At 48.9% G+C, this 27,658-nt stretch overlaps 2 protein-coding genes across 9 annotated transcripts in view; both read left to right on the forward strand.

Annotated features, from left to right (window-relative positions):
* The window catches only part of LOC111934444 (coiled-coil domain-containing protein 134), a 46,247-nt gene extending 44,440 nt beyond the window's left edge, over positions 1-1,807 (forward strand). For 4 of the 5 annotated variants that reach the window (XM_086885746.1, XM_086885745.1, XM_086885744.1 and 1 more), the window contains 2 exons: positions 72-143; positions 510-1,807. In XM_086885746.1, coding sequence (XP_086741872.1) covers positions 72-143; positions 510-635 — 198 coding nt within the window. In that variant the 3' untranslated portion in view covers positions 636-1,807. The remainder of the gene's footprint in view (positions 1-71; positions 144-509) is intronic. The other variant, XR_015285861.1, reaches the window with a different exon arrangement.
* A 399-nt stretch (positions 1,808-2,206) lies between these two features.
* Positions 2,207-27,142, forward strand: SREBF2 (sterol regulatory element binding transcription factor 2). 4 transcript variants are annotated; one of them, XM_086885761.1, is made up of 20 exons: positions 2,261-2,435; positions 6,184-6,204; positions 6,622-7,005; positions 7,915-8,096; positions 9,279-9,419; positions 11,200-11,421; positions 12,527-12,641; positions 12,835-13,016; positions 13,785-13,977; positions 14,912-15,093; positions 15,769-16,042; positions 16,381-16,550; positions 16,770-16,938; positions 17,508-17,628; positions 19,147-19,256; positions 20,546-20,678; positions 21,157-21,325; positions 22,494-22,679; positions 23,557-23,668; positions 24,299-27,142. In XM_086885761.1, exons 1-20 carry the CDS (start codon positions 2,354-2,356, stop codon positions 24,517-24,519), a joined length of 3,369 nt encoding a protein of 1,122 aa, XP_086741887.1. In that variant the 5' UTR covers positions 2,261-2,353; the 3' UTR covers positions 24,520-27,142. The 4 variants fall into 4 exon arrangements, with proteins under 4 accessions (XP_086741890.1, XP_086741888.1, XP_086741887.1 ...); XM_086885762.1 differs by lacking the exon at positions 6,184-6,204 and having other exon boundaries at positions 2,239-2,435; XM_086885763.1 differs by lacking the exons at positions 9,279-9,419; positions 11,200-11,421 and having other exon boundaries at positions 2,296-2,435.
* Positions 27,143-27,658: the final 516 nt, after the last annotated feature.

Genomic DNA, 27,658 nt, shown 5'->3' on the forward strand with positions numbered 1-27,658 from the left:
CCTGGTCACATAGCTGGGGGATGTGAGTGGGAGGCACCACTCCCCAGTGAGGTCTCCCCTTTGCTCTGCAGATGGCTCAGGAGCTAGGAATCAGTGAGAAATCACCCGATTACCGCAATCCCTTTAAAACGGACCAGTCAGAGGTAAGATGGCAATGCTGCCGGCTTGCCTCATGGGCTTCCCCATCCGTGTTGCAGCTCCAGGCAGCTGGCTGAGGAATGGAATGGGTGGCTTTTGGGAAATGGCCAAAAGCCCCTGTCACTGAATAAGCATGGCTGAAACACAAACACTGGATTTCCCATCAGTGGTCTACTTTGGGCACCTGGTGCCGTCTCTTCCCTTCTGTGGCCACCTGCCTTGTGGTTGAGATTGTTTGCCTCGTGCTGCATCTGTGCTCAAAGCTCCCTGGGCTGTGAGGCTTGTGTGTTGGCTTTGGTGGTTTGGAGGGGTTGTGCCTCTGGGAGGCAGTGGGCGCTCGCCCATGCTGACCCCTTGCTGTCAACCCACAGTTTTTCCCCGGTGCTGACACCTTTCAGAAGGCGCTGCGGGATGAGGAGAAGAGGAGGAAGAAGGAAGAGAAGCGGAAGGAGATCCGCAAGGGCCCACGCATCTCCCGCTCACAGTCGGAGCTGTAGCACACTGGGACTGGTGCCTTGCAGTGGGGGTGACACCACTGGGACACAGAGCGGCTTGCTCCCTTCTCGGCAGCCTTGGGCTGATGCCTGGCCGTTCCCTTTCCATTTGTGCCGTGGGTTTTGTTTTGTTGCCTTTCATTTTTATTCAGTGGAGGTTGGGTGGTGGTGCTGGTGGGTTGCCCCAAAGGGGCTAAAATGGGATACCCCTTTCCACAGAGGTAAAGCACAGATGGGACAGCGCTGGGGCCATCCCCCGGTCAGGGTGTTACTGCCTGTGGGGAAATAGGGGGTGGGGGACACGCCTCTGGTGGAGCCCAGGGATCCCTCCTCACTGCAGCACTCCCCACGCTGAATGTACCTCCTCCAACACGGGTGGGCTGGGGCGTGCATCACACCAAACAGCCTCATGAGAAACGCTGCTTCTCTCGGTTTTGCTTTTCGTTTTGTTAAACGAGTGATCTCATTGGCACCCCCCACCGGGTTCTACCTGGTCTCTGCACAGCTGCTACCTCTGCCAGATCAGACCTCCCCTTTTCCCAGTGGCTGTTTCACTGAGCAACACGCGTTTCATTGTCCAGATTTAGCTGAAAATGCCGATGGCAGCTGTTCCTGGCCGATGGCATCCCGTGGCTACCACAGGTCATTCCCGCAGAGAGGTGAATGCCCGGTGAATTTTTGGACAGGAGGAATTTCGGTACTTGGCCTCTTTGCAGCCAGTGGGTGGCTGTAGTGCAAGCAGTGCTGATGCTGAAGATGCTGGGGAAGCAGCCCTGAGCCACGGAGAGCCCGTCCTGCAGCCCATGCCCCATCCCTTCTCTTTGGGGCTCATTCTCTCTAAATGAGTCCCCAGAGGGCTCTGTCAGGCGACAGCCAGGTGAGCGCATGTGGCGATAGCAGGGCTGAAGTGGGGAGGGAGCCAGCTGGAGGGGCTGTGACCCGACACAGCCACCCTGTGACTCCTCACCTGCGCTGGTGGCCTCGCACCAGGGCGGGCTCCTGCAGAGGGGCCGTCCCCAAGGAGCGGGTGCTCTGTGCCGGGCTGGCCGCTCACAGCCTTTGAGGACAGGGAAACGTCCCGAATTTTTTAACAGCAGAGCCAAGTCCCTCCGATGAGGGGAGGGGGTGGCAATGGGCGCATTTGTTTTTTCTTAAATAAAATTGACTTTACTATTTTTTTATTTTTTTTTTTAAGTAGAAGAATCCTGGCTCTTGCTCCCGTTCCTGGGGCGGAGCGGGTGTGCGCCAGAGAGCGTCGAGGCTGGTCCCTCAGGAGGTGAGGGTCCGTGGGCGCTGCGGAGGGAAGGGCAGACCCCACGCTCCGTCCAGCCGCTCTTTCCGCCGCGCATCCTGCCGGCACCGCGGGGCGCGAGCGCTGCCCCGGCCGCGCTTCCCGTGGGCGGCGGCGGCGGCGGTGCCGCTCCCACGCGCGGCGAGGCCCCGCCCTCTCATGAATATTGCGCGCGGCGGGGGCGGGGCGGGCTATGCTAATGCAGCTGCTGATCGCTGACGCGCCATCACACCACGCGCCGCCGCGGCCGCCGATTGGCCGGGGGCGACCTGGTCTCATTGACAACAAACCGCGGGGGGCGCGCGCGCCGGGGCCGCGGGGGCGGGGCCGCGGGCCGGCCCAAGATGGCGCGGGGTCGGCGGCGCCCGCCGGCAGCGGCAGCAGCAGCAGCCTCCGCTTGAGCGCCCGGGGCGGCGGCGGGCCCTGCGCGATGGAGGGCGGCGAGCTGGCCGCCGAGAGCATGGACACCCTGACCGAGCTGGGCGACGAGCTCACCCTGGGCGACATCGACGGTAGGCGCCGCGCGAAGGAGCGGGGGGGTGGGGTGGAGACGGCGCGCGTGGGCTCCCCACGCGTGGTGAGGGGAGCGCTCGGGTCTCCCCGCGGCTGCCGGGCCGGGAGGCGGGGGTGGGCGCTCCTCGGACCGTGCTCTTGGAGTGTTCGGGGTGGGTGCGCTTCCCACGCCGTGCGGGCTGCCAGCCCGTCCCGGGTGGGTGCAGGCGGGGCTGCGGAGCGCGTCCCGCCGGGCAGCGCTCGCCCGGCCGGCCGGCGGCCACGCGTGTCTCCCCTGCCAGGGCAGCGCTTCTGAGCGACTGTCGTGGAGCTGCCCCACGCCCGGAGGCCGTAGCCGCAGGAAGGCGGTGGCGATGTGGGGGTCCGAGCCCACCTTTGCACCGGTGGCCGTCGCGGGAAGGGGTCGGGGAAGGTGCTGGCCGTGTGTCCGGAGCTGCTCCTGCCGCACAGCCGCGGGGCAAGCGGCGCTGCCCACGTTCCCCTCCTGTTTCCTCGTGGCTCTCTTAAAGTAGGCGCTAAGCGGTGGCTGAAGCTGTGCCTCCGCTGCTGCCCCTGGCAGGCCGAGCCTCCGAGCCCTCCCGCATCGAAACAGCTCTAGCTGCTTACATTTCCCATTTTCCCTGTCCTCCTAAAACTTTACTGCATCGCTGGCACGGCACAAACCTGTGAGAAAACCCCTGTTTTCCACCGAAGTGCAGCAAAATGAAGCGCCTGCGTGTGACGCCTGTTTTCTGTGTATTTTTGGCGACACCAAGCAGCTCCCGAAAACCCCATTTAAAATGACATTTCTCGGTGTGGTCTGTGCTGTAGGCTGGTGAAGATGAGCTCCTGCTTTAGCTCACTGCTCTGCTGGGCTGTAATCCTAAACAGAGCTCAGTTTTGGGGGTGTCCAAAATATCCTTGTTTAGCAGCTGGGAGATAAAATTTTACCAGTACTTTTAGGTTTCAAATTGACACTGAGTTGCCACATAGCTTGGGGCAAAATTTATACTCCTTTTTTTCTTTTGCTGTGAAAGAAGAGCGAACCTTATGAGAGTGCAATGGGCTTATTTATTGCTCATAAAGTTTGATAGTGCACATTGAAGGTGATGTTTGCTGCTGTTTAAGCACCACCACGTAATGAGTTCTCAGGTTCCATACGGAAACTGAGACGAATTGATGAACCCAGCAATGGCTCTGAGCTGAGGTGTGCCCTGGGAGGTGTGATTCAGAGCGATGAGTAACTTAGGAAAACAGCTTCACTTTCCTCCCCACCTCCAGGGGTGGATTTTCCTGGGGAAGGCAGGGGGAAGATACGTGACAATCCTGCTTTTTTTTGTGCTCCAGCATGGATTCATCTCGGGGTTTGAAATTTTGCAACGATTTTCATTTGGTCTTTAAGTTGTCTTGTGGGTGTTCCTCTCCCATTCAGACTGAACGCTCCTCACCGCCTGTTGTGTGGATTTTTATTTTTTTGTGGCGGATGTGCTCTGGGATGCCAGTGTTCACTGGGATCATCCTTCAAGGCAGGGCACGAGGGTGGCCAGGGGGCTCCAGTGCTGAGCCCAAAGGCTCTGCCTCTTGCTCCAGCACAAGCTCCTCCACCAGCCATGGGCATCTTCCTGCTGGCAGGGCACTGCTGGGTAACGTGGGAGCATGAGGTTTGAATCAGCTGGAGGTCAAAGCACATCAGGGTTCAGGACATGGAGGCTGTTGAGGTTGGGATCTCTACTGCTTTCTGTTTCTAAGAGTACAGCATCTCCAGGAGTGTGAGGAAGAGCAACCTCTGTTCCGTAAGAGCTGAGCCACAGCCTGGGAGAGGCTGCTGAAGCCCAGACCTTGCCTTTCTGCCAGGTGTTCAGGCCCTGGGCTGATGAAAGCGGTAGAAGCCCTTGGTGGGCTCAGTTTGGTTTTGTAATACCTTGTTGACATTTTTTAGCCTTGGGTTGGGTTGGGGTTGTTTCAGGTGCTCTGGTGACACTGGGTTTATCACTGATGGCTCCAGAAGCACCTGAGGTTTCTCACAGTGAGTGTAGATATTCTGATTTCTGGGTAGGCAAAGATGTTTCAAAAAGCAGAGATTTAGATTTTGGGTGTTGGCTGTGTCTCTTGCTTTTAATTTTTTGTGTATTGTTATTAGGAAAGCTCTTGAGCCCTTTAAAAGAGGTGGGTTTGATCCCCTGGCAGTCTTAAAAGTTAAGCTTCAGACTTTTTGTATTTAGTCAAAGTTAAATCTGTCATAAAGATGTGATTTAACTTGTGAGAGCAGGAGTAGTTTTTAAAATAAGATATTAAATCTGCTGCATTGAACACAACATTCTTTAAAACACAGTGCTAGAAATTTTGTTCTTATGCTGGGAATTCAATCTCCCAGAGCAAATCTCATCTGATTTATGTTTATTCCCTACTTGCAGTTGTGCTGTTTGATAGTGAAATAGCAATACCATCAAATGCAGGGTTTGGGAAGTAGTTTGGGTTATCAGTTTTATCATGGTGAGGGTTATTTGGGATGGTCAGTTGGAATGTGAAGAGCTGTTTAATATCCATCTAGATGTTAATCTTGAAACAGCCCTCCTTGTTCTGCTAATGCTTTGTGAAAGCCAATTAAGGCAACACATTAAAAAAAAATAAATCTTTCATTCCTCTAGTGAGGACTGGAGACAAGGGTTTGGTCCAGCTGGTCCCCAAGGGTGGCTCATGCTGGGGGAGCTGTGCATCCCCACTTAGCATCAGGTTATGAACAGGTCAGGAGGACACATCTCCTCCCAGGCTCCTCCCTCCAATAGACTCTAGTTCTTGAGAGCAGTGGTCATGGACAATGCTTAAATGTGTGTCAGGGTGTGGAGGGATTGCTACTGAAGGGGAAGAGTAGTGGTATCACACAAGTATGTCGAAATGTGTGTTGAGGGAGCAAGAGGCTTGGAGGAGGATTCATCCCTTTGCTCTGCTTCAGACAAAGGAGTGTCAGACAAATTAATTGGATAATGTGTGGGTGGCATTTCAGAGAGCTGTGAAAATTAATAGCCCTCTTATTGCTGGGACATAATCTATAGAAACTTCTTGTCAAAAGTTCACTGCTTCAGACCTACTTCATAAATCACAGCAGCGACATCCTTTGGGGTTTGGGAGTGAGAAAGGTCCTGGTGTAAGTAGCCCTTTGCCGTATTTTTTCCTATAAATCAAAAATATATTTTTTGTTTCCTAGATCCATATTTATTGTTTTGTTATAATCTCTCTTAGGTTGTGGTTCCCCTCTTTTCCTGTTTCCAGAAAAAAATGAATAGGTTGTACAGAAAACCATGGAAGAGCCAGTGCAGCATGGGCAGGTCCTGGGGTGGGGAAGAGTGTCTGATTCCTCATGCCACTGCCTGCAAACAAATCAGGGAAAGCATTCATATGTCTTAAGGTGCCTAATTGGATTAAATTGGATAGGATGGAGGGAAGAGGAAGCTCTTCTTATGAACAACAATCTCTTGGTTATAAAATGTTCACCTCTCAGGGTAGGGCCTATAGGGTTGCAGTAGGAGCCTCTTGATGTGGATTCATAAAATCCTGGAGAAGGTGGGATGGGGAGAACCTGTTGTGCAGTGATTGCAGGCAGAAAACCAACAGAAAAAGTTATTCTGATGTTTTAAACACATGTATAGATTTATCCTGCTACACTTTTATGAAATGGTGTTTACTTTCAAGGTTTTCCCCCAGTTTTTGTTATGCTTGTAAGTAAAATAAAGAGAACATTAATTTTTATCCTATCTCTTCCTTTTCCAGGTACTCAGTGGGGCAGTACAGGTAGGGGGACTTGAAAGCTCTCAAAAGTTGGGTGAGAGAGTGGTTTGTGCTGGAATTGTGGAGGTGCTTGGTTTCTGCCTTCTGCAAGGGTTAGACTGAAGGAGTGGTGGAACAAGACTCTAATATTTTAGTTATATATATTTTGGAGATGGCTTTAAGGTCTAGTCTGTGCTTGGATCTTGTCTGAAAAAGTGTTGTGGGAGGGTCTTACTTTTAGCCCTGAACAGCAGCAGCAGTCCTGGCCACGTCCTGGTCTCTCTCTGGAGGTGTCACAGTGGTGTGATGTGTTCTCTGAAGGTTTCGAAGGACCAGAGCTCCCTTCTGTGCACACACACAATCATTCCATGATGGTAATGCCAGGTGTCAAAGTATGTAGGCAACAAAATAGCGTTGAACAAATTTTCTTCTGTTTTACAGAGATGCTGCAGTTTGTCAGTAACCAGGCAGGAGACTTTCCAGACCTCTTTTCGGATCCCTTGTGCAGCACCTTCCAGGGTGGCAGCAGCAGCAGCAGCAGTGGGACCCTGGAGCCGCAGTTGCAGCGGCCCTACAGCCAGGTGCAGCTGCAAACCTTCCCGCCACCCGCTGCATCCCCCCAGCTCCAGAGCCTGCCGGTGAAAGCAGCGCAGACAACACCTCCAGCCCCTCCACGCTCAGCTCCTGTCCTGCAGCCACGGCCCTCAGTGCAGCCCCAGCTCCAGCAGCAGGCTGTCATGATTACACCAACGTTCAGCTCTGCTCCCCAGACCAGGATTATCCAGCAGCCAGTCATCTACCAGAATGCAGCCACAAGCTTCCAAGGTAATGCTTGCAGTGCTCAGGTTACAAGTGTGCCTGGTGCACAGGAGATTCCAGGATGCTCAGGCCGTGGATGTGCCTGGTGCACTTGCAGTAAATGGTATCTATGTTCAATCTCCAAATGCACCTCCAGTCATGATGACCCTGATGATGCTTTTCTTGTGATGCTGCCTGTGGGGTGTCCCTTCTTGTACCTGTGTGGCTTTGGAGTTGGGGGAGCATGAGAAATTGTCAGGAACGGGATCCTAAGTGTTTTTGTGTGACCTTAGTTGTTGTCTTGCTCTTCTCCTCTGGCCTGGCCCTCTGCCCTATTTCTCTTGGGAGGTTTGAGAGAAGAGGTCTTACAACACCATTGTTGGCAACCCTGTTCTCCCACTGGTGGGTGCACTGGGCAGATCCAGTCTGTCCCACACAGCAGTCTGGAATGAAGGCACATTTTATCTACCAAACTCTGGAGCTCAGTACTTGCACTGAGCAGAGACACCTGTAGGAATATTCAGCGATCTTCCTTTGTGAATGCTAGATGACTTCATTCTCTTCAGTAGGTCTTGAGTCCTTATGTAACAGATAGGATCCTATGGTCCACCAAGACCAGGGGAGTGGGAAAGTGCAGGTTGGATGTCCTGTATCATGCCACTGAAGCAGAGTCCTGTGCTATCAGACTAAGGGGTTTTGGCTTTATTTTCTATTAGCTGATCCTCTGTGCCTCCTGGAAAGCTGCTATTCTAGGTGCAGTGTCCTCTTGCAGGGGGCACCAAAGCAGCTGGAAGCTTCCCAGCATGTGGGATGTGTTAGATGAATGCCGCCTACTGAGAAGCTCTGGGAAGAAGAGGAGTGATGCTAGGAGCATTTCCAGGCTCCAGGAGGGAGATGCGTGTCTCAACCATTTCTGACGTCCCTTCTGCTTTTCAGTTCTCCAGCCCCAAGTGCAGAGCCTGGTGACGTCCTCGCAGGTTCAGCCGGTTACGATCCAGCAGCAGGTGCAGACGGTGCAGGCCCAGCGAGTGCTGACGCAGGCTGCCAACGGCACCATCCAGACCTTAACACCAGCCACTGTCCAGACTGTTGCTGCACCACAGGTCCAGCAAGTTCCGGTAAGTAAAAGTGCAGAACGATGCAGGGATCCAGTAGAACAAGGAAGTGCTTTCGTGGGTCTGGTCCCCTGGCTTGCCTGGGGAAAAGTGGTGAAGCTGTAGGGCTGGTGATCCTGGCTAGGATTGCAAAGGTTTTTAAACCTGAGGGGTATTTCTAACCACCCTGTGTCCCAGAAGCATTCTACTTTATGCAGGTCATGTGGGAGAGTCCCTGTTGTGAGATGTAATGTGACTTCTGGGCAATGCTCAGCAACTGTTTTCAGTAAAACAGTAACTAAACGCAGTCTAAAATATTTTTTTTAACTTGGTACTGCCAAACCCAGTTGGAAACTTTACTTGAACGGGATTTCTTTGACTTTTGCTTACTTCTTTGCACATCCATCCCCTCTACCACATCTTATAATGACTAGTTGATACTGAAATGTGTTCTTCTAATTCTTCTGTCTTGTTTTTTTAAATAGTTTTACTGTTACAGTGCCATATGACTTTTTCACTCTTGTGCATCTTTGTTGTATTAAAAAAAAATGTTTGTCTATGAGATTCAGTGTGACAAAATTACTATGGCTGAGTTGTACTGTGCCATCTCTGGTGTTCTCAGAGAGTCAACAAGACTTACTTGAAAGTTGAATAAGAGCAAATAAGTTTGACTTATTTGCACTTATTTCTTATTTGAAGGAAATAAGAGCAAAATAATTTACAGTGGATTTTGGTCTGCTTGATGTTAAAGGTACAGATCCTTTCAGTGAAATTGCAGGGAGAAGCTACTATGGGTGTTTGTCAAAGCAGAATGTCCTAGCTGTGTTAGACTGAATACTCAGACAGTTAATGTAGAGAGCTAATTATAGGTGTAACTGGAGAGGGGAAAACAGCTTTTCCATCAGCTCTTTTGTGTTTTTACATACTTGTTTACTTCTGGTGACTGATTTGAAAACCACTGTCCTGGTGGTTCCTCTGCCCCACTCTATCCCGTGCGGTTCAGACCGTCTCCTGCTCAGAGTTTGCACTGGGGCTGACGGAAAGCATCCAGGTGATTCAGGGTGCAAGTCAAAGAAATACCCTGCTCTTTTGCCAACCACTGAGTTGTAAAGCTATTACAACTGTCAGTGCTTACCTCTGGCTACTGAGATCAGCAGGGAAATATGTGCCTGCTCTCCTCTTCACCTGTAACTCTTTGCAACCTAGGTTCTCGTCCAGCCTCAGATCATAAAAACGGATTCCCTGGTCTTGACAACCCTGAAAACAGATGGCAATCCTGTTATGGCTGCAGTACAGAACCCAGCACTGACAGCACTCACTGCTCCCATTCAGACCACAGCTCTGCAGGTACCCTGTGGATGTCCTTCCATCCCTTTCCTCACTGATGTCCTTTTCTGTTAATGCACGGAAGAGATTTGTACTTTAGTGTTCTGCAGTGGCACAGACAAGAAGGGGTTTTGAAGGCTGTTGTACACACATGCAGGGCGACTAATACCCTGTTTCTGTCAAGGCTAAACACACAGATTGTACTGTTTGGCAGCCTTCCCATGGCCAGTAAGCAAAGACCAAGGGCACATTTCTGTTTACCTTTTTCTGGTACTACAGGGAGAGGAATATGACCTAAAAACTCAGTCTAGTTTTTAACTTGAAGCCAAAAGCTAACTTGCTCAGAGTACCTGTGGAACTTCCTCTTGCCCCTCAGTAGTGTCTAATAGTAATATATTAAATGTGACAACTAATTACACTACTTTTCAGAGGGTGTTTGCAGGAAGGATTTGTTAGAATCGTGGGAGGTGGCATTTATGCTTCATGGCCTCCATTTCTAATCAAGTCTTAGAAATGTATGCCCCCAAAGAAACATTTATTATGATCTTGTTTGTTCTAAACAGATATCTTTGTATAAATATTTACTGGAGGGAGATAAACTTGTCAGTGTGGACCCGAATTTTGACTTCTTTTGCAATAGCATGGTATGCTTCTTAGATACTTATTAGTAGCCAGGCTAAAATCTTCAATTAATCTACTTGCTTTTAGATGATGTTTTCACACAACTTGAGGCTTATGAGGTTGTGTCTATCTGGGGCATGTTTGAACACATTGAAATTAGGTGGATATTAGCCAAGGAAAAGTATAAGACTTAAATTCACTTATTTGTCAAGTTCCAACTTGAAGTGAAACTAAATTAATTTCTGGTCTAATCCCAATTAGAAGACTATTTCAGAGTCAAAATTGTTCCTGAAATTGATAATGACTAGTTTATTCTCATGTTTTGCTCTCTAGGCTAGTTAATATGTCTGTCTTTTGACAGAAATAACTCTTACTCTCCATAGCTACTTGCTTCCCTGATCCTTGGTGTACTTCAGAGAACACTTGTGCTTTTCTAAATCTTGCTCTGCTGGATTAAGCAGTCTAAACTTTGTTTCATTGCAGCTGTCCTAGGAGCCCCTCTGTGCAACTGTGCTAGTGGGATTCATCATATTTTATCTCTGAAGACATACTGCTTTAATTTGCTGTAGATGGTCTGTCCTACATCTAGATGCCCAAGTTTGAGCTTTTCGTTCTGCTGTATATCACTCATTAGTCTTAGTTCCTCATATTAAGGCAGCTTTATAGCTTTTGAGGTTTTTTTTCCTTCATTTAATCAAATTCAAATCAATTTGAACTGCTTTCCTCAAGCCAAAGGTTGTTTTTTCATGGTTGGATAATTTCTAGCACTGTCATTACTTGTGTCATTGGAAGTAGTGTAGGCTGTTGTTTTCATGATTATTTGTCCAAAGAAAAGGTGGATTTGGAGACTTGGAGTGTAAAGCTGTAGGAACAAGGAGGAGCTTTAGTCCCTTTCTCTATTTAAGTGGATGAACAGAGCATAGTATTGGCAGAAGTGTTGGTGCGCTTGGAGAACAAGAGATGTTCTTATTCCACAGTGGCCACTGTAGGAGCCAGGGCGACAGATTTTTCCTGTGTTGCTGTGCCAATGCTTGTGCCAGCTAAGAAAGATGGAAGGAATTTGGCATCTCAAACATTTTCTCAGCTGTACCAACTTTTCCTGATTCTTCTTTGTTTACTCCTTCTTTCTTAACTGAATTGGTTGATTGCTCTTGACACTTGTTGCGCGTGGTCTTTGTAGACCCTGGTTGGGAGCAATGGGACCATTTTGACCACAATGCCGGTGATGGTGGGACAAGAAAAAGTGCCTATCAAACAAGTTCCTGGGGGTGTCAAGCAACCTGAACCACCTAAAGAAGGAGAGAGGAGAACAACTCACAACATCATTGAAAAGCGCTACCGGTCATCCATAAATGACAAAATCATTGAGCTGAAGGACCTTGTCATGGGGACAGATGCCAAGGTAAAGATGGGGAATAAGTGCAAATGTGGTGTCATAAATACTTGGTCTTCAGGTGCTCATTTGCTCTACCAAATGAAGCATTTGGGTACATGTGGTTGTGAGTAGCATGCACACGTGTGTTGGGGTAAGACTGGTGAGAATCATCTGTGCTCAGTAATTGTATTCACAAAGTGTCTTCTGTAAAATACTGACTTTACTATGCTAGTGGTACTGTTTCTTGAAAATAAGCTATACCTTACACATTTGTTCTTATTTTAGGCCTAAATTAAAATAGGCCCTCTAGGTAGAATATCCAAGTGGATGTTTTGATAACTCTGCCAGATCTTGCTTCAATTGAGTTTCCTTTTCCATGTGACTGCAGTAAGGATGAGGGTTTACAGAGCTTTCCAATTTATTTCCTTTAGACATGAGCTGTAAAAACTCTTGCTTGCTCAAATACTGGAAGCTTTCTTGCACCAAATATTCAGGGTTTGTTCAGCTTGCTTTATCTCATGCTGGTGAGGCAGGCAGTAGTATTCTTGATACCTTCTGTGACTACTGCACTAATAATTGCTCTAGTGAAGTCACCTCCTGTTGCTGGAAGTGGAAGCTTTTAAAGACATGGGTAGTGTGCAGTGGCTTCATAGTACTTTTGGCTTGTGTTTAGAAGATAAACTTTGCTGGAAGGATAAATGTTGCTGGAAGGAAGGATTTGCATGGAGATGGCTAAGCAAGGCAAGGGGGAAACTACTTATCTCAGAATGTAGCAGTGATTAGGCAGCATCTTGTTCTATCCCCGAACTGATCCACTTCATTTACAAACTTTGGTGCTTTCAAAGGATTATTTCTGGCTGAAACCTAGGTGTGAACTGCATTGTAGTTTGGATGTTAATCTGTTTCCATTGTACTCTTTTAACAAGATCTTGGAAAGACCTCATCCTTGTGTATCTTTGATGCCTTGCCCACAGAGCATGCTCTGCTAACAGTTCTTTTGCAGCTGCTGAGAGGTCCTTTATACTCTTTTCTTTCACCACATGATACAAAGAGTTGTGGTATTCCTACAGGCAAGAGTGATCATTTGATACTCTTAATATAAACTGCTTTTTGTACATTTAATTCCTTACAGATGCACAAGTCTGGAGTCCTGAGAAAAGCTATTGACTACATTAAATACCTGCAGCAGGCTAACCATAAGCTGAGGCAGGAGAACATGGTTCTGAAGCTGGCTAACCAAAAAAACAGTAAGTTGTGGAGGCTCTGTAGCAGAGGGGAGGCAGTCAGCATGGTTGTAGGATGTATCTTACAGTTTCTTATCCTTGACAGAGGTTGTGTTGATAGTGGCCAGTGTTACTCCAGATGACAGAGCCAATCTGAGAGCTACTAACAGGAGTCAGGATGGAGAAACTTGTACATAATGCACTCTGATTTTTTCAGAGCTGTTGAAGGGCATTGACCTGAGCAGTCTGGTTGACAATGATGTAGATCTGAAGATAGATGACTTCAACCAGAACGTGCTGCTGATGTCTCCTCCAGCCTCTGATTCAGGATCCCAGGCTGGCTTCTCTCCCTATTCCATTGATTCAGAGCCAGGAAGCCCGCTCCTTGATGATGCAAAGGTATTTGTGACTTTAAGTGTCAAATTCAGGGTGTCTCCTTCAGGATACGTAAGGTTTAGAATTTAAATTCTTCTTGTTCTCAAGAGTAGAACCAGCAGACATCTGGCAAGCAGATTTTTAGGGCTTAGAGATCCTTTGTAAGGATGAAGAAGGTGCATATGTATGTTTTATCTTTCTTGAAATATTGAGACTATTTCCTGAGTTGTATTACCTGAGTCCTGCCTTAGCTGCTGGTAGAACTGTGCTTATCTTGTACAGTCTCTGTGGACTTACAGCACCTGTTCATTACCCAGGGTACCCTTGGCTTTCCAGAATATATATGTCCAGTGAGTAAACCAGGAGAACTTGGAAAAATGGATGGTGACATCAGTTGTGGGTAATGAGATCATAAGTAATCAGAATAACAAAAAGCTGTTAGCTGTCTTTGGCTTACGGGTTTGTTTTGTGGATATCACAGAAGTGGGTTTTCTGGGAGATCCTCAAAAGAGTAGGGGCAGCAAAGGTTAATCCTTGCCTAACCCAGGGATACAGTTTCTGAAATGGCTGGGCACAGAAGGAAGTAGAATGCAGTCAAATAATTCAGCCTTATCTTACTAAGCTAAGAAAAGCTTTACTGGAGTTCTTGCTCATTTGGAGATCAAAAGCAAATTTATACATGTTCTATTTCTCCTTCTCCATCCCTTCCTTGGCATTAACATTTTTTATGCTCCAGAATGGTAAGCACTGTTTTTTTTTCTCCTTTTTCTCTCCATTCCTATTCCCTTGAAGGTTAAAGATGAGCCTGACTCTCCTCCTGTGGCGCTTGGTATGGTGGATCGCTCTCGAATACTCCTCTGTGCTCTCACATTCCTTTGCCTTTCCTTCAATCCACTGACATCCCTCCTGGACGCCCGAGGAACCCCCGACTCCGACAGCCTGGTGCGCCACGGCTCCGGCAGGAACGTGCTGACGATTGAGTCAGGTAAAACACCAGGATAGTTTGGGCCACAGAGAATGTCCCACCTTACACCTTCTCCCTGGAAGCCACCTGCAGCTGTGAGGGCTGCTGGTCACGAGGTGGACAGCGGCTGTGGTTCAGCAGGATGGGTTTGTGTGTTCTGGGAGTTGTACAACCTTTGTTTAATGGGTGGGGAGGGGCAGTAACTGCAGGGCAGGGCACGGAAGGAGGGCCAGTCTGGCTATGGCTCCAGTTCACATCCAGTGCTCTTGCATAAAACCAGCCATGGCTCAGCGTGGTGAGGTTGAGGTGGCACCTATTTGTAGGCCAGCAGCCTGAGCTTTTGGCATAGACCCTTGAAAAGTAGTTCAGGGCATCCTCTTGTTTTCAGTCTTTGAGGGGTGTTCACTTTATATTTGTTTTTAAGGTAACTAACTGATTTTTGTCACTTAATCATAAAGTATTACTGCACTGTTGCTACAGAGTCTTGCAACTGGCTTGTTGACACACTCATTCCATAAAATTCATAGTTAAAAGTACAGCTTAGGAGAGGGTGGGGGATGCTGTAGGCATGTGGTTGTTTTCCTCACTGGTGAATATGGTTCTTCATTGTCGCTTTGTAAATTTAACTAAGATTAGAAAATGATACTGGAGTATTGAATACCTGTGGGTGTGTCTTGCAGAAGAGTCAGAAGACAGCTCTTGGAAAACTAAGTGCTGATTCATTTTTTTTTTTTTATACATCAGTCTTGTAGAAATAATCATTTAGTTGGGAATGTTGAGGGTTGGAGTTTGGATGAAGAGGTTGTTAGTATAGCTGTTTCCTGATTGAACTGCATTCTTTGCAAAAGCTGATTAGACATGTGGCAAGCATAGCAAGACATCCTTCAGGGTCCACGCTCATGTTGCCAGTGCCCAGGTTAGATTTTAATTATCCCTTTTGGGATATCCATTGTAGATGCAGCTGGTTGGTTCGGTTGGATGATGCCCACCCTAATCCTGTGGCTTGTGAATGGAGTGATTGTTCTGAGTGTGTTCATAAAGCTCCTTGTGCACGGAGAGCCGGTGACCCGGCTGCACTCGAGGTCCTCGGTCACCTTCTGGAGGCACCGCAAGCAAGCGGACCTGGATTTGGCACGGGTAAAGTTGACTCGTTGTTTTGCATCAAATGCATCTTTCAGATGGTATTGTGGGTAAATGTTTCCCAATGAGGCAGTGGCTTGGCACTTGCAAGAGGATGGTATTACTTGAGTGGATCATCCTGTGTGATTTCAGAGAAGCTGTTGCCAGGTTGTTCTGAGCAGTTTACTGTCCTACTCAGCCTAAGTTAGTGAGGCATGGAAGCAGTGGAAGAGGCTCCTAACTTCTATCCTTGTTGCTAGCTACTGCATGTTGTATCAATTTTTGGCTTCAACATCTTGGGTTTTGTCCAGAATCTGGCCTCTGCTGTGTCTGTCTGTCTGCTGTCCTCCAGCCTCTTGGAAATCCTCTTTATTGTTGAGGAAACATTTGGCTTTTGATACGGGAACCCTGAAATTTCTATGGTACTTGACGAGGCAGGAAACTTTTCATCTAGTGCTGATGTGTCTTACAAGCAATGCAGGATCAGAACCATGTGTAGAAAGTTTGTTTAGGGCCAGATTTCAAGCTGGTGTTAAACTGCTGTTACGCTTTCAGTTTCTGTGCTGATGTTCCTCTGCTAAAGATCTTGTCCTGACTTGCACATCAGTTTCTCTTGCTCCCAGTGCCAAGGAAGTCCCATAGTGTCTCTGAGAGTGATTTTTGTTGCTGAAACTTTCGTTGTGCTATTTGCAGGGTGATTTTGCTGCAGCTGCGTCAAACCTGCAGACCTGCCTGTCAGTACTCGGACGAGCACTGCCTGCTTCCCGCCTGGACTTGGCCTGCAGCCTGTCCTGGAATGTGATCCGCTATAGCCTGCAGAAGCTGGCACTGGTGCGGTGGTTGCTGAAGAGGACTTCTCATCAGTGGCGGGCAAGGGAGGCCACTGCAGGATTCGAGGATGAGGCCAAGACCAGCGCTCGGGATGCGGCCCTAGCGTATCACAAGCTCCATCAGCTCCACATAACAGGTGGGAGCAGAGGTGGCAGATGTGCTGTGCCTGGTTCTCCTGAATCAGAAGACTCAGAGCTAATCCTGGAACATACAGGGAGAGCACTACAGCCTCTGTCCTCTGGGAGGGCTGCTGTTAGAAATTAGCCTGACAAATTTTAGGAACCACTTACTAAAACATAACAGGTTCATGCGATAAAAGAACTCTGTAAGAACAGCTGAAGCAACAGCAGTGTAAGCTTCTCATGTCAACAGGTTCTTGTTTCTTTATGATAGCAGCCCTGCAAATGATGGTAGTATTTAGTAGCTGGTACTACTGATTAAAAATTAACACTTTTCCTTCTCCTGCTGGTACAGGTAAACTTCCCTCCAGCTCAGCTTACTCAGGCTTGCACATGGCATTGTGTGCTGTGAATCTGGCTGAGTGTGCAGAAGAAAAAATCCCACCCAGCACAATGGCAGAAATCCACCTGACGGCTGCAGTTGGCTTGAAAACGCGCTGTGGAGGCAAGCTTGGCTTCCTAGCGGTGAGTTGTGTTATCTTCCCCGATCACACCCTCAAGCAGAGATCTAGGAAAGCCTGGAAGCTGGCACTGCTGTATCTTGGAGAGGCCATCTGATAGCACTACAATTAAAATATGACCTGCAATTACGATACAAGCTGTAATTACAATATGATCTTTGTCCTTGGTGGTGCTGCTCTTTCCCTAGATACTGTTCTCAATGTTATCCTCTCCTTTTGCCAGAGCTACTTTCTAAGCCAGGCTCAAAGCCTGTGCAGCTCGGAGCGAAGTGCCATTCCTGACTCGTTGCGTTGGCTGTGCCACCCCCTGGGACAGAAGTTTTTTGTGGAGCGAAGCTGGACGGTGAAATCTGCTGCGAAGGAGAGCCTGTACTGCACACAAAGGAATCCCGGTGAGAGCCGCTCATCTCCCAAGTGTGTGGCATCCCAGGACTTTGAGCCTGGCAGTCCCTCCACTCTTGTCTGGGACAAAAGCAGTGTCATGTTTGAGAGCTTGTTCTTTTATCCCCACCCTGCTTGTGGTTCTGATGGGTGAGAGGGCCTGAAGAGCTGATATGTCTCCTCATCCTGCAGGGTCTGGCTTGCCTCCCTTTGTATCCTGTGCTGTGTCATACTGCTTGTCATTTTATATGCTGGAGCACAACCCAAAGGTGGCCCTGAATGTCAGGGAGTGACTTTGGGTGACCAAGGTTTATCCTCTGCAAAGCAGTGTCCTTACTGTTTTGCTGAGGGGCCGAAGCACTGATGGATCTTTGGCCAAAGGCTGTAGCTTTACAGGTAGATTAAAAGGATAAAAAAGCCATAAAAACCTAGTCTCTAAATCATTCCATTAGTATCTTGAGAATTTCCCTCTACTATTCTTCCTCATGCTCTTTCCTACATTTTGATTCTTCTTTCTGAGTGTTTTGGTAGGTGTCTATGGCGATACACAGGTTAAATGATTTGGTTTATCCTTCTCTAGCGGATCCCATTGCACAAGTCCATCAGGCGTTCTGTGAGAACCTGCTAGAGCGTGCAGTGGATTCACTTGTGAAGCCTCAGACTAGGAAAGAGGTAGCAGGACAAGAGGAGGAGGAGTCATGGTGAGTATGAGTGGCCCTCTGGGCACTGCTGGCCACAGCAGCAGGCTCTGAGGCAGAGCTCGTGACCCAGTGCTGTGGGGAAAACTGGGTGGTTAGTCCTCGTTAAAGGCTTGGAATGACAATGCTAGCCTGACCACCAGAGTTTATTAGCAGGGCAAGCTCTGCCTCTTTGTATTAAAACCTCTCAAGTCAAAGGTGAACCTGGGTGTGGTGGGGATTTCTGGTGTTAGCTGAGATAGTACTGGTTGATTGCTCAACTAAATGGTTGGTACTTTCTGTGCAGAGAAAAAGTTTAATGTTCAAGGGGACTAAAATTAGCACGCACCTAGTTCTTCTATAGACTAGCACACATGTCCAGGGCTTTTAGAGTGTGAAGGTCTGGCATGTCAGAGAGTGAACCCACCAGCTTGCTACTTTGTGCATGAGTATTCTTCTGACTGAGTGTGCTATTTGCCCTCAGTAAAGAATCAAACAGACACGTGGAAAGAGGAAAGATGATGTTGAACATAATTGTCATTGTCTCTAAGCTCTTTAACCAAATTAAAGGGGAAAATAGGATGGAAAGCTTTTTGCTTTTTGTATTGAACCATGTCAAACTTTCTCCTGGACTCCATGGGAAGCAGGATCCCAGCCTTTGCAAGTAATTGAGCACTGTTCGCAGCTGATCTTCAGATATGCTGGTGTCAGACAAATGTTACATATATATATATATATATATATATATATATATATATAGGAAGCTCTGTAAGGATCTTGTCCCAAGAAAGTGTGGGTAAAAGCCTCAGATGGGAAGATAACCCTACCTGTGTAGGAAAAACATCATACCTTTAGCTGTGAGTTTTTCCCCCAGTCTCGTCTGTTTCCTAGCAGAGAGAGAGCAACAGTTTGGTTCAATTGCTTGCAATCAGATGCTGCTGTTGGGAGAAGGTAGCAGGATTTGTATAAGGGAGGTGGATTGTCACTATACTTGTGGGAGTGCTGTCTCTTCGTGGAAAGGACTAAATTTAGTAAAGTAGCTAGCTTTTTTGTCCCACTCTAGGGGTGGGAGCTCAAGATCTTCATCTGTAGCATGTCCCAGTAAATTAGGTCATTGCTGCATATGTTATTTTCTTTGGCCAGTGCTGAGAACATGCTGTCACTTCCACTCATACATATTTGCATATATGCAAATAATCAGAGAAGTGTAGTTCAGCCTCTTTTGGAGGCAGTGATTGAAAAAAAGCCTGTAATTAACTTGCATCGTATGTCTATGTTTGAGGTGAGACTTGAGGTTAAATCTAGTTCTGTGGCTGGTGGTCATGAAAGGGGAGATGTGAAGCCGTTCCTCTCAAAGCATCGCTCTGCACTTCTACTCATGGGGTGGTCTCTTCAGTCCAGCAGGGTTGTGTTACTTGTAGAGCATGAACTTTCTGTGGGCCTAGTGGGTCAGCTCTGTTTAAACATGACTTGTGAATGAGAAGTGCCTTGGTATCTTCTGTTTGACAGCATAGCAAAGCTCTGCCTTGTTCCTTGTTTCAGTGAATTCTCGGGTGCCATGGAGTACCTGAAATTGCTCAACTCTTTCTTGGACTCAATGGGAAGTGGAGCCCCACCCTTTGCCAGCAGTTCTGTACTCAAGTCCGCCCTGGGTAAGTCTGGCAGAACTGAAGCTCTTTCATACGCAGGATCTACTGCCAATACAAATTCCCTCTCCCTGCCACCTCACAAACTCTAATCAAGGGGAAATGCAGTCCTTGGAGTGAGGTCTGATTGCATGCCAGTGTGGTACCAGAGCTCAGACTGGAAGAAGGTGATTAAGAAGGCTTATAAATTTGGCTCTGTGTTGTAATGCTGAGTGCCCAGCCCAGCCAGGGACTGCTGCTATTTGTGTTGCTGAGCAATATTTTATTTCCAATCTGAACCCTGTGCCGTCACCTGAGAGCTTGTTCCTAGCAGTGCAAAGTGAGAGGAAGGGTGGAGCATATAAACAAACATAGCAGCATTGCAGTTGAAGTACAGGAAGGGTTTTTTTCCACTTAATTACCTACTGAATGGGGTTGCCCCCACTTTCACAGTGGCTGTCAGATATATTCTTCAATCTCCAGAGGGACCAGCAGCCTCTGCTGTAGGCAAGCTCTGGACATATATTGGGAGGTGCTTGTTTTGGTCCCTTGGTGTGCATTTAGTGAGACAGCAAGGGCTGCAGAATCCTTCTGAGCCATGCACTCATCTGGGCTGGGTTGGTAACAGGCTTCTGGAATATTTGTTTTGCTTGGTGTTGGTACAGACTACACCTGGCAGCTCACTGGGATGCTGGTGCAGCTTTAGACACAGACTAACTGCTGTACCTAAAATGTATAGAGCAAACATAGTAGGAAAACTAAATAATTATTTTCTTAAAGAGAAGTCTGTGCTTGGGTCAGTATTGCCATAGAATTAAAAAGCAGATTGGAGTAGCAGAACATATAGGCCCTAAGCAGGCTTTGGGAAGTTTCTGAGGGGATGTTAAATAATGAAGGAAATTATACAGGGAACCTGATGTACTGTCTTGATGGTGATTAGTGCCAATCATGAGTGTATATATGAGTGGAGTTGTTATTTTGGGGTGGTGAATGGCGATCATTGTCAGGAAGGAAGTCAACAGATTTCGAGACAGGTTGGTGGGATACACTCTTGTTGACAAGATACAAACATGTCATCCAAAACTCTGCTTGCGGTCAGATGTAGGATGTTTGCATGCTGCCAAGTTCCTTTGTGTTCTTGCAGCACATTTCAGCGTTCACACGGACAGCTGAGTTCCCGTGGGATCAGTTTGGGCTCATTAGCATCAATCCCAGCAGAAGGTGCTGGCAAGGGCCTGATATACCTGTCCACCTCTCCAAGTGTGAGGGAGTCAGGTGTGCTCTTCTGGGCTGCAGCTGCTGGTTTTGTTTTGCAGGTCCCGACATGGTGTGCCGATGGTGGTCAGCGGCCGTGGCTATGGCAATCGCTTGGCTCAGAGGGGATGATGCCGCTGTGAGGTCACATTTTGCAGAAGTGGAGCGCATGCCAAAGTCCCTGGAGATGTCAGAGTGCGTAGGCCTCGTAGACTTTTCAAACTGCTGCTCCTTCTAAACAGGGGTGACTCCTTCCCCTAATGCTGTCCTTAGGGTCACGCCTACCTGTGCTCTGCAAGTGTCAGTGTGCTCGGCAGTTCATGTGTAGGTCAAGGCTTGCAGACTGATAGTAAAACTGTGGACTGGAAGTCACAGTCATAGTTGCTTCTTTAGGGGTGTCTTTTGGCTTTCTTTGTTCTAATTGCACAGTCTCCCACCTTCCAAAATCAAACAAAACTCACATGAGGATGGTGTCACCATCTCTGTTCTTTTGCAATAAAGAATCTTTGCCAGCTTTCTCTCATTGCTCTGTGCTGTCTGTGTAGGTGAGGAACAATTGCCATCTTTTTTTTGTCTAAGGAGTGATGATATCCCTTGAAGGTGGGAGAGTGAAAGCTGATGCTGTGGCAGCATGACATGGTATTGCTTGAAAGCAACCTGCTTTCTCTTTCAGGAATGCCCTGGTGAAAGCTACCTTCTACATGTGTAAAGCCATGCAGGCCTCTCTGTCTGGGAAGGCAGATGGACAGCAGAGCTCCCTGGGTCACTGTGAGAGGGCCAGCAGTCACTTGTGGAACAGCCTCAACATGAGCAGTGGCATGTCCAGCACCGTCCTCAACAATGTAAGCATTATGAGCCCTGGGATAACCTGTGGTCTGTCTTGTTTGTAAAGTTGGTCTTTGCTGCAGGTGTGTCGCTTCCCTGTTGTAGCTGCATTCTCCATTCACTCTGTGTATCATGGGATTAGAGGGGAGACTTCTTCCCTATCCTTGAAAAGGGCATTGCCATTGCTCTGTTTCTGCTGTATGGGGGAGCAGAGTCACAAGTACAGTGTTGTCTCCCTGGGCACGGTGTCAGCTCTCACTCCTCTCATTCTAGTAGCTGTCACCTCTTTCTGGTGCTTTGACCAGTTTGAAATTGGCCCTGCATAGATGGAAAGTATCCATCTCTCTGCTCCAGGTCAAGCTGGTGATACCTGTAAAACAGGACATCACTAAGTCAAGTTCTGTTTCAGGCCACACTCATGAATGTTTGAATCCTCTAGCATGGAAGTGTGACTATGCTGTGCTACTCCTGAGTTTGTGTGGGGCTTGTTTCTCTTCTTTCCAGGATTACGTAAAACTGGAGCTTCCCTCCATGGCATATGGGACGTGGTTCTGGTCCCTTTCGTCGTTGCTGGGTGGCAGCTGTAGTGCATTGTAGTTGCATTGCATGTTGTGGCAGTGACTGTGCAATGTTTCTGCAGTGCAGTACAGAGGCACTCTCTGTTCAGCAGCACAGGCAGAGAGCCCTCCCAGAGCTGGGAGCGGTGCTAGGGGGCAGCAGCAGATGGGGAAAAGTAGTTTGGCAGCTGCTGTCGGCTGTGCCAAGACTGCCTCTTTTTTCTCTGCAGGTAGCACGGCTGTCTTTGCTGTTTCCCACTAGTTAGCATCACCGTTTGGGTAGGAAGGCCTTTGCAGGAGGCTGTGTTTCCCTGGGATCAGTTTGTATTTGTTAGTATTGATCCCAGTGAAAAGTGCAGGCAAGGGCATGTAACGTTGATGCAATGTGCCCTTGGCACGTTTCCTTGACCTTGGTCGAGAGATGCCACTTGGGGAAAATGCAAAGGTCCGTGTCTTTGGTGCATTGTGGTGGCGTGACACGGCAGGGGGAGGGCAGGGGAGCCCCCCAGGTGGGCAGGAGGTGCCGTGGCCGCCTTCCCACGGGCCGTGTCAGCAGCCACGTAGCTTGTTAATTGCCCAATGCTGTGTGTTACTAAAAGTGTGTGCCTGGGCATCTTGGCTCTTGCAGATGATCCAGCTGCTGGCCTGTGACTTGCTGCTCTCCCTCCGCACCAGCCTGTGGCAGAAGCAGGCGAATGCCAGCCAGGCACTGGGGGAGACTTACCACGCCTCGGCCCCCGAGCTGACGGGCTTCCAGCGTGACCTCGGCAGCCTGCGCAAGCTGGCCCACAGCTTCAGATCCGCCTATCGCAAGGTGATGGCCCACCTCTCCTGCCTGCCCCACCTCCAGCTCACCTATAGCCCTCCCTGGGGGTGATGGGAAGCTGGTGCCCCTGGAAACATAGTGTGTATGTGAGCTTGTGTGGTTTGGATACTTGGGGTGGGATGCTCTTCTGCTACCAACCTCCATACTTTCTGTAGGTAGGTGATGAGGGAGGCTCCCGTAGGAGTTCAGTGGATGTGGGGAAGTGTCCACTTTAGTTTCTGCGTAGAAAACCATCACGTGTGTATTGCTAAATACCACAGCATCCTGTCTATTATGGTGGCTTCAGACTGGGTCTGTCCCTCTGGGGAGTGCAGAAGGAAGCTTCCTCAGCTGTGTTGACTCTGCTGAGTAGCTGAAGGGTCAGATGCCTTCTGCATCTGTAGAGCTCCAGGTGCTTTTCTGGGCATTTCCCATTTAGTTCATCTAGTTTTAAGCCTCTGTAGAGGGAGTCTAATACTTGGACACAAGAGCTGTCCTGGTATTGTCCAAACTCTGGATTTCAAAGTTTGATGCTATTACCAAAGCACTGCACTAGCAGCATAGGTTAAGAATCCTGCCTGGACCACAGTGCCAAAGTTTGCTCTCGGATTTTTCTGCCCTGTTCCCTGCTCTCAATCCTCCCCCTTTCCAGGCCACTCACAGTTAGGTCTCAATTTTTTTTTTCCCTTCCTCATGGTTGCCCTGACCTGCAAATTCCCCAGAGACAGGTGGAAAGATGAGGGAGGAATGTGGAAATGGGTCTCCGTTTTTGTCAAGGTGTCAGTGCTCTGCTCTTGAAATGTGGTGGCTGAGAGGTGACAGCTCAGCCACAGCATCGTCCCTGTGCCAGCCCACCTCTCATCTTCCATCCTGCCTTCCTTTCCAGGTCTTCCTCCACGAGGCCACCGTGCGCCTAATGGCAGGTGCCAGCCCGACCCGCACCCACCAGCTGCTGGAACACAGCTTGAGGCGGCGCACGCCCCAGAGCAGCAAGCAAGGTCAGCCCTGGGGCCCAGGCAGCGACCCACTGCCTGTGGGGCTGGGAGGGGGCAACGCTTGGGCAAAGTGTGGAGGCATAGATACACCCTGCAGTGTCTTCTGCTGCGTCAGGATAATGAGCTCCCATCAGCCTGTGGCTCAAGGCAATGCTTCTGCCACGTTCTCTACAAGCCAGCTAACATGAGCTGCCAGCCCTGGGCTGGAGGTGTTGGCGAACAGACTGGAAAACATTTGCCTTCATGAAGCTACACGTACACAAAACCTGGCCATCTGGGGTTAGGAGCACTCAGTGCAAAGGCAAAAGTTGGGAATTCTAAAGGGAAGAGCCGAAAGATGGATGTATGGGAATGGGCAAATACGCATGCCAGTGTTGGGATGAGCCTTAGGAAGTGAACTGAAAGGACCTGTATCTGTAGAAGACAGGACTGACAGTTCCTGACTCTAGCTCGGAGTGTTCTCCTCTGCTAGCCTAAAGGCCCTTAGGGTGCCCCCTACTCTTGGCTCAGCCAGGGGATGCCAGCCAGAGAAGCCTGTGCTCGGTGGTGGCAGTGGAGGGCCTGTGTGGTGGGGTTTTCTCATGCAGGTGCTAGCTCTGTGGTGAGTTTTCTCTCTTTACTGTTTGCCCATAGGTGAACTGGACACGTTGCCGGGCCAAAGGGAGCGAGCCACAGCCATCCTGTTGGCCTGCCGCCATCTCCCCCTCTCCTTCCTGTCCTCGCCGGGCCAGCGGGCGGTGCTGCTGGCCGAGGCCGCCCGCACCCTGGAGAAAGTGGGGGACAAGCGCTCCTGCAATGACTGCCAGCAGATGATCGTCAAGCTCAGTGGGGGCACGGCCATTGCTGCCTCCTAACGCAGGCATGGGTTTCCTTTGTGCAAAGACAGACTGGTTGAGCATCAGCTTGGACTTCCCTTCTGGAGCTTAGAAAAAATGCTAGGTTAGGGTTGTGCTGGTGGGATCAGGATGGGGTGGGAGGGGGAGGGTTTTGGGTTTGATTTTTTTCTAAACTTGCCCCAGGTTTAGCTTTACTAGCCTCCTTGCTTGTTCTCAGGCACTGCAGCAGGAATCTGTCTAGTTGTGGTTTTTGTCACTATGCCTGGGGCTGTTGAGAAGCGCTGCCCCGACACAAATCACCCGTTCCCTGCTTGGGAGAGAAGCCCACGAGCCCACGGCACAGAGAAGTGGCACATCCCGTGTCTGTCCTCAGGGGTATTTTGTTCCCTTTCCAAACACCTCTGCAGAAAGGAAATCTCTGGGGAGGGCAGAGGATCTGTTCAAGCCTTGTCCTGTGTGACTGCTGGGGCCTAGGGCTGTTCCCAAAAGAGGGGAAGGCACCAGCTTTCCTTGAGTTGTGTGTCAGGAAACTGAAGCCCCCTAGACCCAGCTTCCCTAGGTGCTCTGGGAGTATCGCTTGGGGCCAGTACTGCCTGGAAAATTTCTCTACAGTTTTTATACAGGTTTTTTTATAGGAATGTTTGTGGCTTTACAAAAACATGGGGAACAACGCAGCAGATTTCCCTTCCCTTCTGCTTCATGCGTCTTTTCCTGTGATAGCTGCCTCCGGTTTTCAGCAGGGGGTGGGTTTGTAGCAGCCTGCAACAAGCAGAGCCTGGTAGAAGACCTTGGCATTCCCGGACATCTGGTGCTGGGTGGCAGCAGAGGTGGACATGCTGTGCCCTGCACTTGGCATGAAGGGTGAATGCTTCTCTGGTGCCTTTTTGTTGATGCAGAAACAATTTCTAGAAACAGTTTTTTTTAATTTTACTCAACTCCCAGTCCCAGAACTTGTCTTCAGGTGTTTCTCCTTACCTTCTCCAACTGCTCCACAACTCCTGCAAGATTTGGGAGGCACTGGTTCAGGGTGCAAGTCTCCCAGCTTTGTTAGTGTTGCTATTCCAAGCAGTTTGACTTGCAGGTGTTGAATTGCCTGTGACTTTCCAGGAGTGGGAGGTGGATTTGGGACAGGGAGAGAACGGTTTGCCCTCTTTCTCTCTGCCTTTCCTGTTGCATCTCTCCAAAGAAGTGCAGAGCAGTTGCCCTCTCACATGTGCATATGTGGAAACCAGCCTTTGGCAAGCAGGCATTGCTGTTTCTCCATGTGTGCAGCCGGCATGTTCTCCATGTTGGCAGCTTGAAGCATTTAGATACAGACAGCCATCCTGTCCCAATCAAGCCTGTACTGCCCAACTCCTGCAAATTTTTACTGTTTTGCAAGCAGCTTTCACACGTATCCAGCTCTTGCAGAGAGGCATGAGCTCCTTCAAAATGAGAGGAGAAAGATAAGAGGCTTGTGGTTTCCCTTTGCACAGGGTCTTTTGGCATCTGGGAGGGCCATTTCATGTGCTACAGCAACTGAACACAGGTAATGCTAGTCCTGGGAGTTGCCCAGCTTCAAGAAGATGGAGATGGGCCTGGAGAAACCCATCTCCCAGCAAAGCCTGTTCCCAGTGATTGTGTTCTGTAGCTGGGTGGGGACCAGAAAGTGTGTTTACCTCTCTCCCTGACTTTTTATTTGAGGAATAGCTGGTGGCCACCCAGCTTCAATGGCCAGTTCTGTCCTACTGGCTGGGGTGTCCCTTGCTTCCTTGGAGTCGGTGGCTGGAGGGAGGGGAGCTCATTGTTTGAGGGGAAGAGGTTGCTCTCAAGAGTGCTTGATCAGTGCAGGGATGCTCTGGTGGCAGCGGCTTCAGCTTTGAGCAGGTACCCTAAGTGTGCAGAACAGCTCTTGAGTTTGTACACATTTTGATTGCTCATTCCCAAATTCCCTAGCTTATCAGTGATCCTATTCTGGGGGTTATATTGCCTCTTCCTGATTTCCTTCCTCTTCCATGGTTCTCGTGCTGTCTTCCTTGCCATGGAGGTTTTTTTTCCTAAAAATACAGAAACTCCTTGCCTGTGGCAGCCTCTGAGTTATCTTGCATTTCTCCAGGTCTGCGTGCAGCACTAGGGCAGTTCTGTGCTTTAGTAAAACGGGAGGTAAAGCTTTGGGAAAGCAGTGATGCTGAGGTTTCACTTTGTCACTAATGGTAGTCTGAGCCCTGGGGGCTGGGCTGCAGGGAGTACTGGCTGGGCCAGGAGCTGGGAGAAACTGTTGGGCTGAAACCCAGGTAATGAACAGCATGAAGCACCGAGGGTCCTAGCATGGCTGGTATGTCTCTCCCCCCTCCAGAGCAAGGGATCTTTGCCCAGTTTTTTTTCTACACTGTTCAAGAATTTGCTGTCTATCTGTCCCTACAACTTTTTTTATATGTGTGTGTATATACTGTAACTTTTTGGTTTGTGGGTGGGAGGAAATTGTTTTATGGATTATGTGAAGAAAGTCTATTTATCCACATGGAGTTCAGAGTAGGGATGCTTTGTGATATGAGATGCAACTGGTGGTGGGGAAGTTCCCCAGAGAACATATCTGCTGTCTGAAAACCCTGTTCCAGGGCTCCTGACATCTCTTACCTAATAAAGATGAATGTTACCACCACCTCCCACCTGACCTCTTTCTCTTAGCTCTATTCATCCCACCCAGCAGCTGCTCTTAAGCAGAGGTGAGCTTGAAAAGTCCTTTAGAGACATAAAACCTCACAGGCGCCTCGGGAAGCTGTCAGGCCTTTGTCCAGATAACCTAGAGAGCAGAACTGCACCGCTTGCAATGAAAGGCCCTTGGTGGAACAAGTGTGGTGTCTCCATGTTCCTCTGGAAGCAACTCAAGATGATGGCTTGAGCAGAGCCAAGCAAGGTGCAGCTGGGCCAGAAGCCTGCAATTTTAGGACCTTCTCTAGGGGAGGAAGGCTGTTACCTGACCTTGCTTTAGAACAATGTCCTTTCGCTCCATCTCTTTGTTTCTCTGCTCCCCCTGGTAAAACTCTGTCAGAACCATTAAGCTTCAGACAGAGGAGATCTGTTTTTTGTGCAGCTGCTTGAAGGGTTTTGCAGTTGGCCCTGGAAGCTGCGTTCCCACCATGTCCCCCATCGCGGGGGGTTCCCCAGGCCCTGTGGG

Source organism: Cyanistes caeruleus, chromosome 4 (assembly GCF_971803275.1).
Source record: "Cyanistes caeruleus chromosome 4, bCyaCae1.hap1.1, whole genome shotgun sequence".
In the NCBI taxonomy this organism is placed as follows: Eukaryota; Metazoa; Chordata; class Aves; order Passeriformes; family Paridae; genus Cyanistes; species Cyanistes caeruleus.